The following is a 26,429-nucleotide window of genomic DNA, read 5'->3' as shown; positions in this document are numbered from 1 at the left end:
TTGGTTACTTCACATTAAAAATGTGAGTTAACCCATTGCCCTGTACTGTAAATGACAAGGTGAATAGGTAAGAAAACCGACTAAGCCTCTTGTAACTTGGAACATTTAAGTTGACAACTTATGTTTTATTGTTGTACACAGTTTATTTACTTACTGATCACAAGGTATATTTTTTAATCATTCATTTTCTTTTTGGCTTAGTCCCTTTATTAATCTGGGGTAGCCACAGCGGAATGAACCACCAACTTATCCAGCACATGTTTCACGCAGCGGATACCCTTCCAGCTGCAACCCATCTCTGGGAAACTTCCATACACACTCATACACTACGGAAAATTTAGCCTACCCAATTCACATGTCTTTGGACTGTGGGGGAAACCAGAGCACCCGGAGGAAACCCATGCGAATGCAGGGAGAACATGCAAACTCCGAACAGAAACATAAACTGACCCAGCTGAGGCTCGAACCAGCGACCTTCTTGCTGTGAGGTGACAGCACTACCTACTCCGCCACTGCATTCCCGGTAACTTTTTTTAGGTAAAGATAAATGATCATGTCTTGTCTTGCGTTGTTGAGACATCGATATCTTCTCTGACTGTGTGGGGCTGTGCTGAGTTCGTCCTCTGTCGCAACAACCATCAAGGCTGGATATGGGATGGATCCAAAGAAACAGACAGACTAACATGAGCATAGATGCCATTATTTTTGGTATTTTGGGGTATAGCTTTATAGTTTTTGGTTGCCTTCATTTAAAAAATCAGATTTGAATTTTAAAGTTAAGTTTGTGTTTCACCTGTATACTCGTGCTAAGAGATGGGTGTTTAATCTAGATTTAATCTGCCAGAGTATAGGTAGATGCACTAGGAAGGATCTTCTACCTGTTAGTATTGATATTATGGGACATTCAATGAGAAACCAACATTATCTGTCCCTAAAATAAAAACATAAATACAGTGAACAAAGTATTTTATGCTAAAAATTACTAAAATGGACTGATGGTTGATTTTCTGTGAGTTGTTCTGTAAAGGCATTTGTCATTCATTTGGTTTCCAGATTTATTTTCTTTATTAAAAACAGTTAACAAATGTACAAACCCTGTAATTGTCTTTAACCCAACTGAATCTACAGCTTTAATAGTTCTGTTATGCTAAAAACTAGAACAACAAACTTCAGAAATAGCAGGTTTGAGTTGTTATCCACATCAACTGATTAAAAACATAACAATTATAAATAAATTCTACAAATAAATACTATTTTACAAATGTCCTCATGTTTCTGTCAGTCCTGTCATATTTGCATTAAATTTAACATAAAGTGTGTGCAATACACCTTTAAGGCTATAAATTAGAGGAAGTGACATCATTTGATGGAGGAGAAGCTGACAGTGATCAACAATGCATTCTATCATTGAAATATATCATTTTCTTCTTGTTTTAATGTGATTTTTTTGAGAAGGACAGGCTTAAGTCAGGCCCTGTCACAATTTTGGTAAGTAAAAATGTATATTTTTGATAGAATGTCCCTTATTATTAATTGGCCACAGTTTTTAAAGGGCTGTAATTACATCAGGAGCTCGCTGAAATGGCTGCTAAAGCTTTTAGGGGTTAGGGCTAGAATGTTTACATTTATACAATGTTTACTACGGAGCCAATATGAACTAATATGATCATGCTTCTCAGTTCTAGTGAGCACTCTAGCTACTGCATTTTGAAATCACTAAAGTTTGTTTATAAGGACTATAGGGCAACCAATTAGTAACCGATTACAATAATCTAGCCAGAAAGTCAAAGCATGAATACATTTCAAGCATCGTAGATGTAAATTGACAAGTTGCTATCAAATATTTACCCCAAATTTTTGAAAGACAAATATTTGTTGCTTACACTTAGCAATACCTCAAAACTGTTTTGGCCAACAAATTTTATCATTAGTAATCTACAGATTTATGGTATTCAAATCATGGTGCTAACATTTAAGCAATAGCATTTCACCTAGATTGCCTCATAGCAAGAAGGTTGCTGGTTTGAGCCCCGGCTGGGTCAGTTGGCAGTTCTGTGTGGAGTTTGCATGTTCTTCCCGTGTTCACGTGGGTTTCCTCAGGGTGCTCCGGTTTCCCCCACAGTCCAAAGCCATGCAGTACAGGTGAATTGGGTAAGCTAAATTGGCTGTAGTGTGTGTGTGTGTGTGTGCATGAGAGTGTATGGGTGTTTCCCAGTGTTGGGTTGCGGCTGGAAGGGCATCTGCTGCTTGAAACATATGTTGGATAAGTTGGCGGTTCATTCTGCAATGGCAATCCATAATTATAAAAGGGACTAAGCCGAAAAGAAAATTAATAAATGAATAAATAATCCATTAACGTGTTAATCCATTCTGCAGGATCTTTATTCAGAAAACAAACCAACAAATGAATGAATAATTGAATAATGACGCAGAGAGAGAGAGAGAGAGAGAGAGAGAGAGAGAGAGAGAGAGAGAGAGAGAGTAAGAGAGAGAGAGAGAGAGAGAGAGAGAGAGATCAATAAAATGTCCTGCTATCACGGCGGCATCGCGACTGCTCAGGGTCTGAGTGTGTAGTTACAGTACTATCGTGGAGACATAACAAACGCTGCCCAATGCGACTCTGTGTTTGTGTGTGGTGAGTGAACCGCGCTGCTGACCGAATACACAGCTCTATTTCTGCCGTCTTTTGGTTCTTTCACAGATACGTCGAAGAAAAGTTCCTTTACAACAAAACGGTAGGGCTTTCGTTCATTTAAAACCATTTACAAACTTTGTCTCTCAGTAGCTCTTAGCCTGCTCACAGATGGGAAGAACAGGTGTAACGGCTGCATAAGGCTCCTGCAGCCAAGCTTAACATACTGTAAAGTAACATGTTGAGTGTTTTAGAATATCTAATATCCATAATGTTCGTTAATATTTTGTTCGTTTAGATGTGCATTTTACTTGTTAAGTTGGTTAGGATAGTCCTTACATTATTTTTGTAGCCTAGTTAAGTTACGATGGATAGGCTACTGCAACTAAACTAAATACATCTTACAATAAGTAATGTAAAAACGTAAAGATATCACATCCCTTTGAATGAATGATTTTATTTAGTTTTTGGTATTTTTTTTTAAAATCTAGATATTTCTGGAAAAAAATAGAGAGATTTACTAAATTCATTCAGTATTGTGTTCAGTAAAATGTTAATATAGGATACTATACAGGTCTGATAACATTTATTCCAAAAAAAAAAAAGAGAAAAAGTAGTAATATAAGAAATTCAAATATATTCCTCAGAAAATAGGCAACAATTGGCCAAGAAATCAACTAATATTTTCTTTTGTTGGGATTCAAACTGTTTTGATGTCAAAACATTAACTTGTTGTCTAACAATTAATGTATAACATGTCACTTTATTTTTACTTTATCTTAGAAATTCTATTAATAATCAAATTTCCCTTTAATATTTTTTTTTCATTTTTTAGATATTCTATATTGTATTATCCAAGTTTATATATACATATATATATATATATATATATATATATATATATATATATATATATATATATATATATATATATATATATATAATCATCCAGTCTAAATTAAATAACACAAGTCAAGTCTCTCAATGATGTAACAACATAAGGATAATCAAATTTCCTGTGATTTCACCATCTAGATTGAATGCAAACAAAATAACGGTCTCATTGAGTTACACACTGTGTCTTTAACAAAGTTTATGTATGGAGTTGCAGGCATCTGTATGAGGTCTTGTGCTGTAAATGCTGTGATTGTACTCCAGCATTTTCTCTGTGGTGGGAGAGTCCAGTGTCCATTGTATGATGTTTGTAAGCCATAGTGAAATTCAAAACATCCCATTTCATTTTTTTTCCATCAATGAAATCTATGACATCAGCAGACAGTCCAGAAAGAGCGTTTACTGCACACTCACAGGGTGCTGGTGCCATCCGGTATTACTGTGCCTCTAAATTATTGATTAGCTCTAAATCACTGGGGCCAGCGGATCTCTCTTTCGCTCTTTATCTGAGATGTGAAAATATGGAGTATCATACTCAGACTTGTGGCACTGTCTAAGCCTCTTATAATGAGATACATGACAGGTAGATGAAAGGCTTGGGGAGGGTCCTCTAACCTTTACCATCAAAGTTGTGTTCTGTAGGAGACAAATGGCAGCATCAAATCTGACAACAAATGATCAGCACACACCCAGAAAGACCAGCAGCATTATCTATATTATTTATAAAAATCTGTGTTGGTAAAAGGACAAAATGACAATCTGCGATTCATTAGAATAATTAATAATACACCATGTGCAATCACACACTCGTGTTGACCCTGAGTCCCTGAGAGATGTTGGTATAAAAAGCAAACAAACAAACAAACAAATAAATAAATGAAAATATTGTAAAATCAACATTTCAGCATTCTCAATAAATAAAAAACTGCCGGTCTTTAAAAATGTAAAATGTCATTCATTCATTTTCTTTTCAGCTTAGTCCCTTTAATAATCTGTGGTTGCCACAGTGGAATGAACCGCCAACTTATCCAGCATATGTTTTACACAGTGGATGCCCTTCCAGCTGCAAACACCCATACACTCTCATTCACACCCATACCCTACGGACAATTTTAGCCTACCCAATTCACGTATAGCGCATGTCTTTGGACTTGTGGGGGAAACTGGAGCACCTGGTGGAAACCCACACAAATACGGGGAGAACATGCACACAGAAATGCCAACTGACCCAGCCGAGGCTCGAACCAGCTACCTTCTTGCTGTGAGGCAAGAGCACTACCCACTGCGCCACCGTGCTGCCCCAATTTATAATTTATTTCAGCTAGTTGCAGAGGCAATATTTCTATTTCAGCAATTCATTTTAAGTTAATTTGATACACTGTTTTATAAACTGTTTGGGGTCATATGCAGGGCTTAACATTCACACCCGCCAAATGCAGGTACTGTAGATTTCAGCTGAGGCGGGTTAGAGAGCCGCTCCCACTAGCCACTTTGGCTTATTGAAGTAATTTTATATTGTAGTTCATTAAGAAGCAGCACGACTGACAAATTAAATGTTCGTGTGACCAAAAGAAAGCAGGTAAATATTGAATGAGAGGATGATCATGTGCATGGTGAGACGCACGCTTTCTTCATTAACTGACGAGGGCTTTAATATCGTGCACATGGCTGATGTGATGTGTGTGAGTGTTTATAAATTGTGTGCGCTCCTGTTTCCTTGCGCAAAGCAACATTGCCTGCAAATGCAACTTGTGTGATCAGTTCTCTTTGAAATAGACTGGACAAAAAGTGATGCTCTTTTGCACAGTCCTGCTGGTTTCAAGGACTCCACATTTTTTTTCCTAAGCAGCTCGAGAGTTTTTTTGCCGCTTCACTTTAACCATTTTTTGAACAGATTATTATTGGGCCTAAAGTTAACTGACTGTGTGCACGTAATCATCCTTTCATTATCAAACATGGTATGTTTTCACCAGCTTTCTTTTGCACCTGCTTTTCTTATTTATGGTTTAATTATCATCCTTTACAATAACATTATTTTAATAGGAGATTAACTTCCCAAATACAATGCATGTATACAGCTATATTTGTTTTTATGTATTTTTTATTAGTTAAAACTTGTAGATAAGAAATAATTATTTGTTAAGTTATGTTTGGTGTGGCCAGAGAAAAAAAATGTTAAATCCTTAATGTTGAACCCTAAAAAGTTGTGTGAAATATGAACTAATTGCAATGCAAACCATGAAACCACAACCCATTTGCTCATGCTCATTGAGCAAGGTCATACACAACACACAAAAAAGTTAATTGAATGAGGAGGCTTGTAGACATAACACAAAATTTAAATCAAGAAATTTTAGCATGCCAAAGTCAAATTTCTGCATATAAAATATATTTTTCCAACAACAAAAATGTGGCTAGTGAAAATGGCGAGTGGCTATTAATGTTGAAAAACTACTAGCCACAGCGGCTGGTGATCAAAAAGGTTAATTTCAAGCCTTTGTCATATGTATAAGGTTATTAGTTTTTTTTTTTAAGTAGGTACCTAATGTTGCTAATTTTAACGACACGTTAATACAATATGATGAGGACCCATTATCTGACATTAGTTAATGCATTGATTATTATTAACTAACCACGAACAATGAACTAATTTTTACATTATTTTTTTTTTATTTGGGTGACATGGTGGCTCAGTGGTTAGCACTGTCGCCTGCTGGTTTGTGTCCTGGCTGAGTGTATGGGTGTTACCCAGTACTGGGTTGCAGCTGGAAGGGCATCTGCTGGATAAGTTGGCCATAAGACAGGGCGACAGGGCAACCCCTGATGAATAAAGACTAAGATGAAAGAAAATGAATGGATGAATTATTTATTTATCTTTGTTCATTCTGGTTAGTAACAAAATAAAGCTGTCGATTGCTAGTTTGTCTTCGCTTGTGTCTTTTAAGTAATATAAAAGACAGTTGTTTCATGTTTTTAGTTAATATCGTAAGCCATTAAATTGCCTCTAAGACCCCTAACAGAAAGCAAAGTTAGGATTAAAATATGTTAACGCTTTATATTTTAAAGTAATTAATCTAATCACATGATGTTATTCTATTGATGAGTCTGAATCTGATTGCCTTTTACAGTGAAATTAAAGCAGCAAAATGGGAAATGGCTCGATGAAGCTGAACCCTCTAAAGCAGGTCAGTGGATCGGCCAAATCCAAAAACAATGGAGAATCGAGCTTGGTTCCTCAAGTCCTCAGAGTACGTGTGGAAGAATTAGAGACTCATCTGAAGAAGAAGGATGAAGACCTGAATGCCAAAGAGCTTCAGATCAAGCATCTGGAGGAGCAGCTGGCCCAGCAGAAGCAGACCCTCTCTGAGATCTCTGACACGTTAAGGAGCAAGTGTCTCCAGCTCAACAAGCTTCAGGACGCTCTGAAGAGTCAAGGGGAGCTGGGCCTCCTGCCCTCACCCCTCAAGGAGAAAGTCAGTCAAGGTCTCACAGGCCTGCTCAGAGAAACACTCAACAGGAGAAAAGGAGCAAAAGCTGGAGTATCAGCAGAGCCTTCATCCAGAACGTATGATTCCAGTGGGATTCCAAAGTTCTACTTCGAGAGCGCACGAGTCTGGAAAGAGCAGAGGTGGGACCTTTGATTTATTTTATGTTTTTGAGGACAAATTTCTACAGAGATGGTTGTATTTTTTTAAAGAAATGTGATTAGATTTAAAAAAAAAACATTGATAAAGCAAAAAATGCTTCACATGCATTTTAGAAAATGCTCAAATCTTTTTTCAGATAGGCCTTTGTAAAATTAAAGTTCAAAATGACTTAAAATGGTGTAATCCATTTATATTATACTTTATATACCTAAATCATTATAGCTTTTGTTTGTTTTATATTGGTTTATTTAATGCTTTTAATATATCCGAAATTTGTATACTTCAAATGGTTTCTATATAGCTTAGGCTATTTTATCTAGATCTATGAAATTGTGTTGAGCCTACAAAAGTGGATACGTAATTTGTAAAGTTTTATGTCTTTCTGTTGTATTCATATGTGAAAACAAATATGTATTCATTATCTCCAAAATAAAAAGAGAAAAAGACCCAGCCGCTCGCGTCATCGACAGAGCTGAATCGAGTGCTCTTTTGCCCGGTTTCTCACACACAAATACATGCACCTAAATGCGCATGTTTCATGCACAAACAGACCTTTTAAATGTGACAAAAACCCTCGACAATTGAAAAGTCAATAGAAAAGCAGTTGTTCCTTGCACCACCTGGTGGCTATTGCGTGAAACACAAAAGTTTTTTTTTTAAATGAAAAGGCGGTCTTTGCTGCTGCAGCACTGCACGTGACAAATTGCAGCACTGTGTGTGAAGAAACGAGCGTTCTCAGTAGCCACATCTGTATATTGAAACATCCATTGATTCATGTTTTTGTTAATGAATACAGTTTTTGTACTCTTTCAAAACCCTCTGCCATCACGTTTTTTCCTGTAAGTAATATTTCTATAGGAGCTGTTGACATGGAGTTGAACCACATTTTGGTAAAAACCCGAACTGAAAGATTAGTTATGTGTAATAACAATGAAATGACAAATGAAGGAGAAAGTACTGAACTACTATATTTAATACTTTATGTAAAAGGTTTTTTTTTTTTGGTGATGGCAGCTTAAAGACACCTCTCATATGGAGAATGAAATCACATGCATTGCTAAGGTGTGAGTGTTTTCACAGACTTCCACATCTTTATGGTAAAAATCTTGATGGTTCTGGGGGTCTCGTCTATCAAATCTGATCTTTAATTTGTATTTTATATTGGGTTCTAGTCAGGTGATCGACTGGGCCGTTTTACAGCTTGACTTTCTTTCTCTTTTCATTTGAGAGATTCCTTGGTTCTGTTTTGTATTACTGTCTTGCTAAAATGTCCATCTTCATCATCCTGCTAATGTAGATGTTGGGCTGAAATATTCATTTACACTGACGAAGGGCAGAGGGATGCTGAATAACTACAGACAGATTTGAGCTGCTGCCTGGGCTTTCACTACCTTTCTACGCCCCGCTTTCTTCATGTGTTCAATAATTTTTCCATGCTTCATTTCATTTTATTATGCATAACTTAATTTGTAAACTAATCAGATTTGTTTTCTTTGCATATGCGGGGAAAATGTCAAGTCAACATCACCTTTAGAAATATGTTTTCTGAGAAAAATGGTAACATATTCAATACTTATTTTCCTCACTGTATAATGCCTGGCGTTAGCATTTGTACATTACAGTATACATTTACAAAGTTGTTCATGAACTTACCTCTTTCCCAAAATACCATCACATCACATGTGCAAATACAGTCTCAAATATTTCTGTTTCATTGGTTGTTGAGATTGTTAAGCCAAACTGTTTTAAAGAAGAAGAGACAAAAACAAATTGACATGATCAAACTTAATGTTTTTAAATAAAATTAAGTGTGTTTCTGATCTAAATGCCGTTTTTCTAAAAGGCAGTTTATTTTTTAAATTTTTTTTTGTTTGATTAACTATTGGTTAATATCTTAAGTTAAGTTAATAGGTTACCCTGGGAGGCTTTGTGTGTGTATGAGTTCACATTATTTACTGTATGTGTGAGAATTTAAACCGGAATATTCATTACTGCATCAAACAACCTCAACAGCTAAATTAGATGTGCTATTTCTTCATCTTGGTAATTAGTGTATGTTTTTCATATGCTAAGCTCAGGAGAGACCATGTGCACAGATAGTCATTATGTTGGAAGGCTTAAATTGGTCTAATCTCCCTGCAAAACATCACGCTGAGATTAATTATCCAGTCTCTATTCTAACAGTGAAAATAAAGCAACTGGTGTGCTTCATAGCGTGAACTTTCCAATTAGTCCCACTTGAATAATTTGTTTTCGGTCATCCCATATGATCCAAGTTTAACTATGTCACAGCTGTCAAACAGTGTTTATCTTTATCTTATTCTTCTGATTGTCTCATGGCAAATATTGACAGCTTGTCTTTGTTGTCACCGCTTTGTTGTCAATGTCTTTCCAACAGTGTAAAGAAGCTCCTGACAGATGCTCTGAATAAGAACCAGTATCTGAGGAGACTGGAAGTGCAGCAGGTCAAAGACATGGTGGAATGTATGTATGAACGGACCTACCAGCAGGGAGAATATGTCATCAAACAAGGAGAGCCTGGAAACCACTTGTTTGTGCTTGCAGGTATAAATCCATTGCATAATTGATTGTTTTATTACACTGATTAGGCAAAACCATGAAGAAAACTTTAAGACTGTTATATATCTGCTTATAATCTAAAAATGATGCTAATTAGCACTAAAATGTTTTTTTTGCTCGTAATCCTGGAGGAACCACTTTAATTACTACACATCAACAATATCTTTAAAGATGGTGATAAGTAGTACCTTATATTTTTTGTTAAATGCTCTGAGATGGGCATGGAGCACTGCGAGCAGAGGGAGGAGTGGGCATGGCTGATGGAGCAAGTAAAAAAGTGAAGGGCAAACAACCGTTGGCACACTGACTCAAGACAAAAAAATAAAAAAATCTGATACAAAACATGAGGAGAAACATGATTTTATATTTTACTAAGTTAAAATGCAAAGAAATAAACAACGTGTAATTTAATGCCCTGTTATTGGATAGGCTATTCGTAATTTCATATAAACTATTACCACAATTTTTTATATTATTTTTAACAGGGCTTGACATTAACTTTTTTTAGTAGCATATTACTGTTACTTGTTTAACATTTGTAGCAGTTATATTCATTATTTGTTAATATTTAACAGTTGTCAAATATGCATTGTTTTGTTAGATTAGTCTTACACAACCTCATTGTCACAATTTATGCTTTTTTTCTGAAACGAATTTACCCATCTTTAATAGAAATGGCCATCTCAGTCACGTTCACAGTGATGATCACTTTTTAAAAAGCTAAAGCTAAAGCCAAATCAAAAGCAAAAATCTCAAATATTGTTGGGGACAGTTTTGCGATTTCTAATTTATGGTAGGAACTTGTCCACCTTAATTTCTGTTGTGGTTACAGCCCTTATTACTCGCAGTTGTCAATTTTATCACTGTAGAGTAAATCAGAACAAACTCACAAACAGGGCAAACAATTTAAAGTGAAATAAGTTGCAATTACATTTGGAAAGCACAAATAATCTGTGTTTAAATACTAATTCCTCTTATAGATGGCAAGCTGGACGTCTATCAGCACAACAAACTGCTCACATCAATAGCAGTCTGGACCACGTTTGGTGAATTGGCCATCTTGTACAATTGCACCAGGACTGCATCAGTCAAAGGTGAAGTATTCATTTCTTCTTTTTCATTGTGATGTCCCACAGTAGTGTAGTTCTGTTTTTGACAAATATGTTACGTAATTGATTCACACACAATTCAGGCTGTCCTTGTGCAACAGCTTTTTTTGTGTTCAGCTCACGCTGTGATCATAGATTGGCCACATGCAGCCTCAGGCTATCGATAAACACCAGTCTGAACTAAACACCATTGTTTTGTCTTGTAGCGGTAATTTCATTGGTTTGGCCAGTAATTTCATTTACTTGTTTGTGTGTTCAAATGACTGTAGTCATAATATCCCTCTTGATTTAGAGTAAATTTTTATTGTTAGTATTATCATGTTAAGTTGTACATTCTCCCGGAGGTTTATTCTTAAAGGTGCTGTATTATAATTTTTGACCCTTCTAAAGCATAAAAATACCATAATATGTTTGCGGATATTTAAGAAACATGCCAAGTGAGCATTCATGTTTATCTAAAAAAAAACAATGCTGAAGTCAGATATTTTGCTTTGAAAATGCAGTTTTAGTTCTTTTAACCTGTCCAATGCCAGTTTAGCCAGTAAAATTTCTGCACCCCGGGTTGCCTTGGTGGAAAACCTCTTATTTCATTCATTCATTCAGTCAGAAAGGCTTGTGCCCGTGACCGAAATGCGACCTCCAGTGGACAGTTGCAGAATCCAAACTGAGATGCAGATTCAGAACTCCACACGAGGTGTTTATTAATTAGCAAATAATATAAATATTATAATAATGTAAATAATACATAAAAATATTACAAACGTAAACATTAGGTGAGCAGATTGCATTGTAACCCTGTGTCCTAACAACACGCTATATGAGGAGATTTGCAGTGATAAGCAATTTGGCTGTTTACACCAGACACAACATGACAGAAAATTAAATACAGCCATTCACATGCACAGTATATGCACTCATATATATGTTCAATCGTTCATTAATTTTCTTTTCAGCTTAGTCCCTTTATTAAAAAAGAGGACGCCACAGCGGTAATAACCACCAACTTATCCAGCACCTTTTTATGCAGCGGATATCCCTCCAGCCACAACCCATCTCTGGGAAACATCCACACACACTCATTCACACTCATACACTATGGACAATTTAGCCAATCCCAATTCACATGTACCCCATGTCTTTGATCTGTGGGGGAAACCGGAGTACCCAGAGGAAACCCACGTGAACGCAGGGAGAACATGCAAATTTCACACAGAAATGCCAACTGACTCAGCCAAGGCTCGAACTAGCGACCTTTTTGCTGTGAGGCGACAGCACTACCTACTGTGCCACTGCGTCGCCATTTATATATATATACATACATAGAGTTGTTGAGGTTAGAATTATTTGCCCCGCTTTGAATTTTTTTTTTCCTTTTTAAATATTTCCTAAATGATGTTTAAAAGAGCAAGGAAATTTTCACAGTACGTCTGATAATATTTTTTTTCTTCTGGAGAAAGTCTTATTTGTTTTATTTCGGCTAGAATAAAAGCATTTTAGGGACAAAATTAGTAGCCCCTTTAAACTAACTTTTGTTTTCAATTGTCTACAGAATAAATCATTATTATAATAACTTGCCTAATTACTCTAACCTTCTCAATTAACCTAATTACCATAGTTAAGCCTTCAAATGTCACTTTAAGCTGTATAGAAGAGTCACTGGCGACTTCCAGAAGCAGTTGTGTTAAATTGCACACTACCAAGTATCTTTGAGTCGTGTAATGGCAGCTGTATGGGACAGGTTCATCCGCATGTCTAGCAGGTATATAAGGTTTCCATACCATGCAGTTGACCAGCCAAACATTAAAGCGCAATTTGCAGCAGTTGCCAGTTTTCCCAATGTAATCGGAGTGATCGACTGTACGCACATTGCTATAAAGGTGCCACTTGAAGCCAAGAAATTTGTATATGTGAATCAGAAACATTTTCATTCAATAAATGTGCAAATAATATATGATGCACACACTTATTAATGATTCCTACTTGTCTTCCTCTTGATGAAGAGTAGTCAAAATCTGATATGTAGCGGGGGGAAAAAAGAAGGTCTTCATCAGACGCTGTATTCAAACCGAGTTCATGCTCGAACGTGTCAAAACGTGTTGTCATGTGTTTTACGTGCTACGCCACTCACGCTGTTATGGTCGCCACAAAATTTCACACCTATACATCGCACTATTTCTGTTTTAATCCACTCAGTGTGATGTTCAGACCCAACTGTGTTAACCGCATCAGCTAAACTCTCCCACTCAATTTTTTTCTTTTGTTTTTAATTCTGGAGGACAAACTTGCAAATAACCCCGTTTTTCTCCGGTCTACCTCCGAAAGCAGCACCTCCAAATCACATTCTGTTCAAAGTTTCTCTTTTTGCTTGCTTTTGCCATTGCTTTTTTGTTGGGTTTTGCCAAAGTATAATAACTAGCATGTTAATACGGGGGAGGAGGCAGGGAGGGGTTTTGCGCTCGTGCGCTCAGTTTCAGGTTCATTCAGATGTACAAAGAGAATATGCGTGTGATTCGGCGTACGCAGTGTTTCATACATCAGAATTTTTTACTGCATACGCACATTTACAGCTTTGTGCGTACGCAATGTTTTTAGTATGAATTCAACACAAGTCTTCGTACATGAGGCCCCAGAAGTTGGATTATTATTATTATTTTAAAAATTTTCTAATTATTCAACTGGACAAACCCTGACTGAGGAAAGTTAAATGTACTGGCCAGTTTGTTATTTGCCCATAGGCTTCAGTGTTTTAATTTAAAACAAGTTTTAACAGATTTCAAGATAATCCATTCAGTAGCGAATTTGCATTTATGTGGCTTAGATTTTTTTTAAAAAAGCACCTTATGTCCACTTTTTTTTTTTTTTTGCTGTCACCATTCTCACTTGTGTGTCACCCAAAATACCTTATTCATACACGGGAAAAAAAAACAATCCACTGGCACTGCTCATATCTAAAGGCAGCCACAGCCTCTCACATGATTGTAGGGAAAGTCTCAGCCAAACAAAATGTCCATATGCGCTTTGGGGGCGGGAGGACTCAAGGAGAGAACATGATTTAACCCTTTCTGCGTGTCTAGGTTAATGTTGACAGCACGATTTTTAAAAAGTGGATTAAATTATTGGTGGGGACATTTCTATGGTCGGTGGATATTGGTGGGGACAAGTCCCCTCTATCTATCCTAAATCTGCGCCCCAGTGCACTCACTCGCAAAATTTAAAGGTTTATAATCTAATTAATACATAGTAACCCTTTTTAACATTACTAATGTTAAACAAATAGTTTTTCACTCTTGCGTATTTTATTTTCAACATTTTCATTTACTAATTCACCACAATAAAATGTAATGACTTCCTAATGGGCCTATTAGAAGCAGCTGTTGTTTTGAAGTCACTGAACCGCTGAAGTTTAAATGGACACTCAGCGAGGAGTGAGGGAGCTCCTGGTATTTCCCTGACCTGCTGTTTTGTTTTTGATCACAGCGGCCAGCAATGTGAAGACATGGGCTCTGGATCGAGAAGTCTTCCACAACATCATGCGCATGACTGCCGAGGCTCGACACGAGCAATACCGCAACTTCCTGAGAAGGTAATGCAAACTGTTCATCCCTCCCACTGTTTACTGTGGTGTCCTACCACATAATGTGTAGCCAAGCATTAGCTGACGGGAAAACTTCAAAGAGTGTTTTTTGTGTGAAGTGTTGTGGAGATCAAACACACAACCTATAGCTAGTTTTTTTTTTTGTATTAGCCGTGTTATTGATAATGTAGAGGTCAGTGGCCTTAACGGTCTGCTTGAAGTGACCTTTGGGGCCTTTCTTATATAACTATCTGTTTAAATAACATACATGAAAGGATGAAAATGCCATAATTCAATTTAGGGCCTCTCAAAGACATTCTAATGAGCAAAGATATAGAGATATTATCTAACAAGATGAAATAAACACAACTGTTCTCCATAACCATTGATTCTATCTGAGTAAAAGGGGCAGTCTTAAATTGGTGGAATCAGTTTAGTCATGTGACAATCATAGATCAAAATTTAAGCCAATATGATTAACATACTATTGAAATAGTATGAAAAAAATGGCTTGTCTTCTACAAATGTCCTAACATTTTATTTTATTTTGTTTTATTGCTTTGTTTTATTTTATATTTTTTATTTGTTATTTTATTTTTTAATTAATTATTTTATTTTATTTTATTTATTTTATTTAAATTTATTAACATTTATTTTATTTTATTTTATTTTATCTTATTTTATTTTATTTTATTTTATTTTATTTTATTTTATTTTATTTTATTTTATTTTATTTTATTTTATTTTATTTTATTTTATTTTATTTTATTTTACAGTGTTTCACTTCTTGCCAGTCTTCCTGGGGACAAGCTAACAAAGATTGTGGACTGCTTAGAGGTGGTAAGAAAAACATTTTTTAACATTAGTAAGATCTGATGGTTAAAAAAAAGGATTTACCAATGCCATCTGATCCAATATACCCATCTGTAGTGAATAGTCTTCAGATGTCTCACTCTGAAGTGCTAATTCTGAACAAACAGTGTTGATATTCCATCTTTCACCACCTGGCCCAGTATATTTTTACCACAGTTATTTGACTAAGACAGAGCAGAGTTTTCGCTCCAATCGAGGGGACGAGTGATTTGTTAAAGATGTTTGCAGCAGCCACAGTAGGCTGCTGACTGATTTATTCCATTTCTCCATGAGGGGCCAAAGTGAGTTTTTCTAAAAGAGTGTGGGCTTTGTCAACTCAACGTCAAATAAGCCTCCTCGTGTTCTTCCATGCTGAAAAAACATCAAGGACATTCTTCTCGATTGTCGGCCCCTGGGGTCGAATGGGAGAATGTCGTTATTCAATCACTCCGATGGAGTTGATTATATTCTCCTCTCTAGGGGTAAGGAAGCAATGTAACCCAATAGTGGCCCAGATGTTTTGGACTGAAACATGCAGATAATGTGGAACTCTATCATTAAACAGTGGGAAATGGAATGCAGACGGGACACGAGAAGCGAACAAATGTTTTGAGACCCTAAGCGGAGTGTGGCATGCCTAGATAGCTCATAATGAAACAGCAGAACTCTGTCAGAAAGACAGTTGGGGGTGGAGATCGGTTAAGAGCGAGGACCAGAGAAATGAAGACTCTGAGATCTGATGGACCACTAAAATGTTATCAAATGCTTAAATTAATCAGTTTGGCAGAACATTATGTCAAACATTGTTGATGAGATTTGAGCTTACTTTTAAATTAAATCCACTAAATTCCTATGTAAATCGAACATTATCTTTGTAAATTGCTTGAAAAAGCCTTCTTGTTTACCAATAGTTGAAGGAATAGCAGTTCAAGCACAGAGTCCTCAAGGAAATGGACACATTTTGGTCATGTAAAAGCTTACTCTGAAAGATTACCAGTTCTCATACGAGTTTATAATTGTTTTTAATATAAAGAGTTTGAACTTAAATGTTTTAATTGTCAATTTTTCATCAACAAAACTGACACAAAACATTGTTTGAAATATGTATGTGTAGTAGATGTCTCTTCTGATATCCCTGTGGAAGCAGACATGACAGCCTTCCTGTTGTCTCCCTGAGGGGAATCTCTCCGGGAACACGACAGCAGTGGCTGGATGGTAAAATCAATAGCTAAATAAGTTTTGTCTTGTGTTTCCTGCTCAGGAGTATTATAATAAAGGAGATTACATCATCCGGGAGGGAGAGGAAGGAAACACCTTTTATATAATTGCCAATGGAAAGGTAAATTGCAGTATATTCTTGTCAACTTCTTTTGTGTTACTGTATTATGTGTATTAAGCTTAACATTAAATTATGTCTTAGTCCATGATATTACATTTTGTTCCGGTCAGAGGATAAACCTGTGGCCCCATTTCACAAACAGGACATAGCTGAAGCTAGGACTAGACCTTTGTTGAATTAGTTTATTTGAACAGCTTTAATAAAAATTACTTAGAAAAACAGATTAGGATGCAGTGTGCATTCTAAGATAAATCTATGGTGCTGACATATTTTAAGATATCTCACTATAAATTATTTTCAATTAAGACAACTCAAGCATGAAATTTAATCTATGACTAGTCATAAGTTTTGTCTGTGAAACTGGGGTCATTTGTCTAAACCAGGGGTGTTAAAACTTGGTCCTGGAGGACTGCTGTCCTGAATAGTTTAGCTTCAGCTTCCTTCAACACACCTGCCTGGACGTTTCTAGTATATACCTAGAAAGAGCTTGATTAGCTAGTTCAGGTGTGTCTAATTAGGGTTGAAACTAAAATATGCAGGACACCGGCCCTCTTAGACTGAGTTTGAACATCCTAGTTCGAGACCTTCTTCTTTTCAGGAAATTTGAAAATACCTGTATTTAAATAAATAACTAACACTGCGATATTAAACGTTGTATTGTGGCTTTAAAAATGGCCAGATAACCAAATGTGTGGTTTTTTGATTAACATTTCACTAAATACAAAAATCAAGATGAAATGAAGTGGTTGCTCTGTGGGCATTTGTTTTTTTCTTATCCTAATATATGATTGGCCAAAATCTAATGTTAAAAAAAGATAAAGATTATTTAATACAGAACTGGCTACGACTACATGAAAATAAGACACTGCTCATACAGTAATTATAAAACATTAGCATTCACAGAAGCAGTGAAAATTTTTATACATATTCAAATAACCATTTGCTTAACAAGAAGACAAAAATGGCTATGTTTACAGTACATGCAACCAGATAATCTGTCAGATTTAACAGCCTTCATGTAAACATCTGCATCAACCTGACTGAACCTAATCTGAATGACACTGGATCAGATTGAATTTGCATTTGTGATATGATCATACTGTCAGCCCTTTACATTGTTTACTACAATCACTTCTTATTTTAATTTCACAAAAGCTGTTCTTATTTCTGTACAGTATATGTCTGCTGTTGTCAGATGATGAGGCCTTTTAAGATGCATATATATAGTCACTTCCAATCTGCTGTTCTGCACATCCAAAATTCAGGTTTATTTAGAAAACACCATCTTTCAAAATTGAAATGATAGAAAGTCATTTTTCTACCTTATTTTTGTTGATTGTAAAACTTAAAAATAGCTAAAAATAGTGTAAATGCAATAATGAACAAACCCATTCGATGCTAGAGATAACCATCAAAAAACAAAAACAAAAGCGATTTGACCCACATGCAGCACCATTTTTCCAGTCCACTAATCCTCATGGACTTCACTGCAGATGCTGATGTGGGGCTGTGGGAGGTCGAGCGCGTTCAGATAAATCAGTAATTCGACACTGAAGGGGTTAAGAGACAGGACTCTCCGCTGGGAAGCAACAGGAACTGTTTAGCATGAGCTCGCCAGGCTCGGATCCCCTGTTGATTCCTGCCCCACTGTCGCTCAAGATGGGGGGGAAGCACGATGTTTTACTGAGGGAGAGAGAATTTAATTACCGGAAATGATGGTTCTCGTCAGCCTGTCTCCACCATGTCCGAGAGCATGTTGGGAATAAAGCCATTAGTGCTGGCCACCAAAAAATGGCCTATCAGTAAGGTCAAGCAGGTCACTGTGGTTTTATGGATCATTTTACAGGATTGAGAATTCAATGAACCGACCCCAGTTCTTCCATATCAGTTATAACTGGATACAATTTGTTGAATTGTGTTTCTCTGAAATGTCCTTATATAATAAAGTGACTAAATATATATTTATGCATATATACATATTAAATAAGGCAATATAAAAACAACTTTTGTTCTTGGTACTTTTTGTAACATGACCTCTGTCTCTCTGTGTTGGGCAGATTAAAGTCACACAGAGCACACAGGATCATGAAGAGCCTCAGATCATCAACACCTTGGGGAAGGGGGATTATTTCGGAGAGAAGGCCCTCATCAGGTGCTGCTCTTCTTCAACCCCTGCTCCATTTTCATTCCCCCACTTTAATCCAGATTTAAAAAGCTTTTTGTATATGAGGACTTTTCCCACAGCAACAGAGAACATTCATGTCGTCTATTTATTAGTTAACAGAATATTATTACAAACAAATCCATAAACTTTTCATTTTGGAAGACATCTGTTGAGTTGAGTTGACGTGTAACACACTTAATGAGTTCCTGCTTTGTCCCACAACAGTGATGATGTGAGATCTGCAAATATAATCGCAGAAGAGGATGGTGTGGAGTGCCTTGTGATCGATCGAGAGTGAGTTCTCACTTCAACATCACCATCATTCAGCTGATTTTGATTTAGCTCTGTACTCAGTAACAACAACATTATCTTCTTACAGAACTTTCAGTCAGACTGTTGGAACTTTTGACGAGCTTAAGAAGTATCTTCAGAGCTATGTCGATAGTTTGGCACGAGATGATAAGAAAAGAAATGCTAAGTAAGTATTGGTTTGTTTTTTTGTATAATTTCAAAGTACTGTGTGGGCATCACGGTAGCTCAGTGGTTAGCCCTGTTGCCTCACAGATAGAAGGTCACTGGTTTGAGTCCTGCCTGGGTCAGTTGGCATTTCTGTGTGGAGTTTGCATGTTCTCCCCTTGTTCGCATGGGTTTCCCCCACAGTCCAAAGACATGCGCTATTGGTGAATTAGGTTAACAAAATAGGCCGTAGACTATGTTTGTGAATGTGAGAGTATATGGGTGTTTCCTAGCTCTAGGTTGTGGCTGGTAGGGCATCCACTGCGTAAAACATATGCTGGAGTCGTTGGCGGTTCATTCCGCTGTGGCGACCCCTGATAAATAAGCAACTAAGCCAAATGAAAATGAACGAATGAATTAATTAATGAAGTACTGTGCTGTAAACATAGTTTTTCACATACAGCATCAAGGCTTAAAGGAAAAATATTTTTCACATATCTCCAACTGCCAGGACTGATGAATCCACCATTTACATACATATTTAACAAATAAGCACTTTATATGGACCTGAGTGGTTCCATGTAGAACCTTCTTAATGCCCACAGAAGCTTTTCATCACACTTTGTAAAAGGTTCTACATGTTATAATTTTATTTACACTATTAATTTACTAAAAGGTTTTTTATGAAAAATGGTTAGTCTATGGAATCAGTGTGAAACAGTGTGACAATTTGTATTCTTAGGATTGTTACGCATTGCTAATTGCTTAACATATTATGTGGTGTTAATTTAAAATCTTGACTAGTTTAAAAGCAGCATATTTCACTTATAAACATCTGCTTATTTATCTGTATATCTGTTGTGAGGTCACTAATGAAATGTTTCTCTTGAATTTTTGTGAACTTACAATATTACATTTCCAAGCATTTTCTGCAAACAGTGGTTAATGTCACATGTTTTTCACCTGGTTCTTTCATTTTCCTTCAGCTTGGTCTCTAATTCAGAAGTCAACACAATTAACTGCCAACTACAGTATTGCAGCACTTCCAGCCACAAACCAGTAGTGGGAAACACCCATACACTCTCACATTCACCTACACTCATACACTACGGCCAATTTAGTTTGCGCAATTCACCTTGGACTTTGGACTGTGGGGGAAACCCATGCAAACACGAGGACAACATGCAAACTCCACAAAGAAATGCCAACTGGACTCGAACCAGCAATCTTCTTGCTGTGAGGCAACAGTGCTAACCACTAAGCCACCTCCCCTTTTCACTTGGTTGTTTTTTTTTATTGCTAAATCCCATCTAAAGGGATCAAATATTTTCAATCTACAACGTGATCTTAAACCTTTTGAATCCACTGTATTTTTGACAATTTCAGAATTTTTTTAACCTGCTAAAAACACAGATTTGTCACTGTGAAATTATATTATAGCTCAGTGGCTGTTTTAAAATGAATGGCCAAAATATTGATCATCTCCTTTCTCTAAAACGTCTTGCGTGTTCTTTCAGGAGGTCAGGAAGCTGCACTCCACCCAACACACCAGTGTCACATGACATGATCGAGCTAAAGGAGAGAGAGAGCAGCTTTGCATCCACTATACCCTTCACCTGCCTCGAGGCTATTGCCACTCTGGGAGTCGGAGGCTTTGGCAGAGTTGAACTGGTTAGAAGTTTATTCACAATATTCACACTTCCTCCTCAGGACATAAATCATCATTTACACTGAATAAAAAAGTGATATGAGCAATAATGATGCCAGTTGTGTTCCAGGTGAAACTGAAGAATGAAAATGTGACATTTGCTCTAAAATGCATCAAGAAACGGCACATTGTGGATAACAGACAAGAAGAGCACATTTACTCTGAGAGGAGGATCTTGCTGGAGACAAACTGTCCTTTCATTGTGAAGTATGTTAGTCTAGCATGATCATACTGTCGTAGAAATGTCTGTTTAGTGACATTTTTAGGAAATATCTTGGTAATTTCATTGTGAATTGCTTTGAAGAAAAGATATCAACTGACTCCCATGGGTTAATTGTTGAAGAGTGTAACCAAAAATGACATTAAACATGTACTTATTAATGTTTTGATCTAATATATTTTATTTTTGCTCCTAGAATGTACCGCACATACAAAGACAACAAGTATGTGTACATGCTGCTGGAGGCCTGTCTGGGTGGAGAGATTTGGAGTCTTCTGAGGGACAGGTCAGCTCTACTGCATGGATGTTTTCCGGGATTGAGGAGTATGCTAAAAGTGTCTCCGTGTTAATACAGGGGGAGTTTTGAAGAGTACACTGCAAAGTTCTGCGTGGGCTGTGTAACAGAGGCTTTTGACTATCTGCATAATAATGGCATCATATACAGAGACCTAAAGCCTGAGAATCTGATGCTGGACACAGATGGATACGTCAAGTTGGTGAGCTTTAGAGCAGCAAACATCAGTTCGAAATCACTTCAGGGTTTTCCACGCTACAATTAGTTATCCTTGGGGAAGCATTGGGGAAAGTTACCTAAATTAATGCATTACAATATCGCCTTACTCGTTTACTGCATTTATAAAAAGTAATGCATTATTTGAATGATATGCCTGAGATGACAAGTCTTAAGCTTAAGGAAATGTAAATTTACATCTGTCTAGTGGAGGCGCATGTCAAACAAACCTTTAGACCTTAAAAATTATTGCATTATCCGACATTTGTAGCAAAGACATTAATATATAAAGGATGCATAATGAAAAAATGTGATGATTTACTTGTTTAAATTACTATTTAATTAAAGTAGATTTGCATACTATACAGTTTTTAGTGCATCATTTAGAGGGATACTGAATTTGTTTTTTGGAAGAGATATAATTAAATGCATGTAAATTTTTATATGTATTCATATGATAACGTTTTACACTTTACATTCTTAACCATTTTAAATGTCCTTATTTGCATATTTGCAATGTCACCAATTGGGTGATTGTGGCATTTGACCTGTTTACATAAAGGCTCTAACATTTTATGTGCTTATGTCATATTACATATTTCCGTTTGCGCAAGTTTTTTTTTTCTGAATGACTATAAATGTAAGAATGTCTCTTCTTCATTCAGGTTGAGAATTTAACACATTAATCCTGCTTCTGAATTACACGTGTGAATTTTTCCTTTATTTGTGGTCTAAAGCTGAGTTTAGAGCTAGATGTGTCAAAGTTTTGAGTTTTGAAAAGTCCTTTATTATCTTCTGTCAGGTGGATTTTGGCTTTGCCAAGAAGCTGAAGTGTGGCCAGAGGACATGGACATTCTGTGGGACTCCAGAGTATGTGGCGCCTGAGATCATCCTCAATAAAGGCCACGGGCTTAGTGTCGACTTCTGGTCTTTAGGAATCCTGATATTTGAACTTCTTACTGGAAGGTTTGTTTCAGCTTAACTTCTTACTTTTTTGTCATAAATACAGTGTGGAGGAAGATGTGTCGTAATACAGATGCGTATATAAAGCCTGCTCTAACTAACAGAGACATATCTGATCTGATTGTTCCTTAAGCCCGCCTTTTACTGGCTCAGATCAGATGATTATATATACATTCATTCTGAAAGGAATTGAGAAGATGGACTTCCCGAAAAAGATCACCAAGAGGCCAGGTGACCTTATTCGAAAGCTGTGCAGGTATGATCATGCATCATTCATTACTCAATCTTATGTCTTTCGCCTCTTTTCTGCAACTGTTTGGGTCCCAGTGCAATATTTTATAATATTGTTTTGTTGTCTAATTTTATTTCATGAAGACAAAACCCTTCAGAGCGACTGGGCAACCTGAAGAATGGAATAACTGATATTAAAAAGCACAGGTGAGAAAACAGTTTGCACCAACATCTGTTGTTTAACTCACAAGGGTGACATTTACACTACAGCGTTTTAACTAAAAAGCAAAACTTTCAAGCATTTTGCTTGTTCATTTACACAGCAATGGGGTTTTGTAGGTCTGAAAAGTTGGATTTTTGATAACTACACTATTATTGTCTCCTGGTAAACTACAAAAACATGATTTTGTGAATGTTTATTATATGTAAAGTCTAGAGGGGTTTAGTCATTTTAGCAGATACTTGTGAATGGGGTAGGCTTGAAAGTGTTGTGATCTATATACCAAAAATGTACATCATTTTATTTAAAGAGTAAGAATTTCTAACACACATTATTGATCTGAACCAAATTATTGTTTTCTTAAAGCCTGCCAAAGGTTATGACAAGTCAAACAGAAAAGAGCCTATTAAATTCAGTCAGAGTAGTGCACCTTTTTCTGCATAGTTCTTTTCTAGATGATTTAGCACAGGGCTGCCCAAACTCAGTCCTGGAGGGTCAGAGTTCTGCATAGTTTAGCGCCAACCTCAATTGGACACACCTAACCTAATGCAAGTTGGAGCAAAACTATGCAAGACACTGATCTTCCAGGACTGAGTGTGGGCATCTGTGATTTACCAACTAACACATCTTTTACTTGGTTTACACTACAAAAATAAGCAGAATAATGTACATTGCAGTGCAATCCATGCTGTTGCTTACATTAGATTATCTCCAAAATGACCACGCACATAAGAAAAACAGTCAAAATTGTGACATAAATGACAACACAGCATTGTGTTTAATAAATGCTTCCTGACTTTAATTTCTTGGATGTTTACTCTTTTGCATTTGCTAACGATTTCTATGATGTTAGGAAACATTATATGTGCATTTGGCACTTCTAAAGTGGGCATGATCCACAAACACTAACTTTGAGATCTGTGTCAGTGTCACTTAAAGGCATTTCATTTATAATAAGGCAGTATGTTGTTTTTGGTGTTTAGATGGTTTACAGGTTTCAGCTGGAGTGGTCTGAAAGCCCGAAATCTGATATCACCACTTAAAAGAGAGGTAAGAGACACAAACTCATTGTCTAGAGGTCATTTTAATGTAGTATCATACTGTGCTGTATACTCCACTGTTTACAAGTTTGAAGTTGGCAATGCATTTATTTGACAAAAAATACAGTAAAACATAAATATTACCATTTCAAATAACAGTTTTCCATTGTAGTTTATTCCTGTGATGACAGCTTTTCATGCTTCATAACTTGTTTTCAGTGTCACATGATCCTTAAGAAATGTGTTGATTTGATGCTCAAGAAATTGTAGTAATATTATAAACGTTAAAATTATTTTTAATAATAATCAGAAAGATAAAAAACAGCATTTATTTGAAATAAAAATCTTTAACTATATTAGAAATGCCTTCCCTGTCATGTTGAATAAAAGAAAAAAATTATTTAACTCTTTAACTGCCCCACCAAAAATGTTTTCTGGATAGCATGTCTTAACTTCTAACGTCGCTAGTTAACACACTCAATACATTTCTTTTAACACATCCCATAATTTGTAAAATATCAAAAATACCAAATGGTTGATATGTCGATTTTATAGTTTAAGTACCGGACTTACTACATATACTATGAAAAATCAGAAAATAAGAAGTGTAAGACCAATGTATTTAAAAATATCCAGAATAAAAATCTTTGAATACTAAACCATCTTTATTTAGAAAAAAAATATTTCAGATTGTCATTTAACATGCTTTCTAGTTTGTTTATTTTTACAATAAAACCAAAATCAAGTGTAGTTTTTTGTGTAAATCAACAATAATGTATGTGTAACAATTATTTAAAACAGTCTTTATTTAAAACAGTAAAAACATGGTCAACCATTTGTTTGAGCATGCAGTAAAATGGTTAAAATGGAAAACCCTTTTTGACCTCAAACTTTTGAACAGTAAAGTTTCATATTTTCACTTCCATCTTTCTTTTTTCTCCAGGTGAAGGGACCCACTGACCACAGTTACTTTGACAGTTATCCTCCTGAAGAAGAAATCCCTCCAGATGAAATGTCAGGCTGGGACACAGACTTCTAACTGACCCCCTGATGCACCCATGTGTTCAAACAAAACTCTTGTGCTGTTTGTCATTTGCTAGCCTTTCTTCAGCTGATCCTCAGCCCATGACGCCAACAGAAGCAGTTCATGTGCCCCAACAATGAACTCCTTGACTTGAGGCTGAAGAGCAGAGGCGGAGAGACATAAGAAACAAATTGTTTCGCTGTCTTCATGTTCTCATGCATTGTGATGGTAAACATATTTGACAGAAGCTGGACCACTGACATGTCAAAGCAGGATCAGCCTGTGAGAATGATGGGATCGTGGAGGATGGTGTGAAACCATTGGTAATATTTACTTTTGGACGTGTGGAGAGGTCTGTGGTTTGACAGGAAGATGAGATGTTCCTCGTTTTAGAAGAGCTGGTGATGTCATGTATTTGAGTTGCTGAAGGTAATAACCACCCGCGACTGTGACCGAATGCCCTGATGAGCTTTCAAAGGTTACCCTCAGCGGGCGAAAGGCGTCTAGAGTCTAAAGGCCTGATCACACCAAGGATAATAACTTATAGTGCTGATGATAAAGATATGGCTTGAAAAGTCACTCCAGATATAATGATTACAGACTAAACTATGACAAAAGCAGAGGAAAGATATGTTTAAAATTTATTTTAAGGCCCAAGTATACTTCAAATTAAATAGTTCAAATAAATAGTTCAAAACAGCTCACCAAAGTCCTGAGTCGTGGCTGGGCTCTGCGGACTGCCACCGACTTGCAGTGCCGGTGTTCGTACCGATAAAAACATATGCTTAAAATTCTAAAATGTATTGTGCTGCATGGTGCAATGCAGCTCGTTGTGGAGTGGCGCATCCGATGTGCGACCCCCTTTACATTCAGTGTCTATTTGCAGCAAATAAAATACAATGTAAAAATGTGGCATGTCTTGGGGGCACTTCTCATCTGATCTCATCTCTCTCAGCTGCCATTATTGTTGTGTTGTTTACACACAAGGAGCATGACACATTTACCACCTTGCCTACTGCAACAGAATGTTCGAAAACTTTATACCGTCTCACAACCTTTTTGAACTTGAATTTGCCCCCCAACGAGGATGGAAAAAGAACTACATTTCAAGTATACAGAGCCCTTAAGAACTTTTTCAGGACAGCCAATCAGAATCCATCCTGCTTTTCTTAGTGTTCCGCATGGGTACTGTATAGACCTTTTTCATAGAACGTAAAATTACCCATTATGCTTTGCGTGTATGTGGAGGGAGGATGCTTCGAATT

The 26,429-nt window shown here is 36.5% G+C and overlaps 1 protein-coding gene across 3 annotated transcripts; it reads left to right on the top strand.

Annotated features, from left to right (window-relative positions):
• Positions 1-1,368: 1,368 nt before the first annotated feature.
• Positions 1,369-26,072, top strand: prkg2 (protein kinase cGMP-dependent 2). 3 transcript variants are annotated; one of them, XM_087250941.1, is made up of 19 exons: positions 1,369-1,488; positions 6,655-7,154; positions 9,572-9,738; positions 10,734-10,847; positions 14,340-14,445; positions 15,213-15,276; positions 16,550-16,627; positions 18,685-18,779; positions 19,017-19,085; positions 19,171-19,269; positions 20,765-20,918; positions 21,026-21,162; positions 21,372-21,461; positions 21,531-21,672; positions 22,489-22,652; positions 22,783-22,905; positions 23,025-23,087; positions 24,084-24,150; positions 25,084-26,072. In XM_087250941.1, the coding sequence occupies exons 2-19, from the start codon at positions 6,673-6,675 to the stop codon at positions 25,177-25,179; spliced, it is 2,310 nt and encodes a 769-aa protein (XP_087107067.1). In that variant the 5' UTR covers positions 1,369-1,488; positions 6,655-6,672; the 3' UTR covers positions 25,180-26,072.
• Positions 26,073-26,429: the final 357 nt, after the last annotated feature.

This window comes from Danio rerio, chromosome 5, assembly GCF_052040795.2.
Source record: "Danio rerio strain M-AB ecotype USA chromosome 5, GRCz13ab, whole genome shotgun sequence".
NCBI classification, from domain to species: domain Eukaryota; kingdom Metazoa; phylum Chordata; class Actinopteri; order Cypriniformes; family Danionidae; genus Danio; species Danio rerio.
This window is presented reverse-complemented; position numbering and strand designations above follow the sequence as displayed.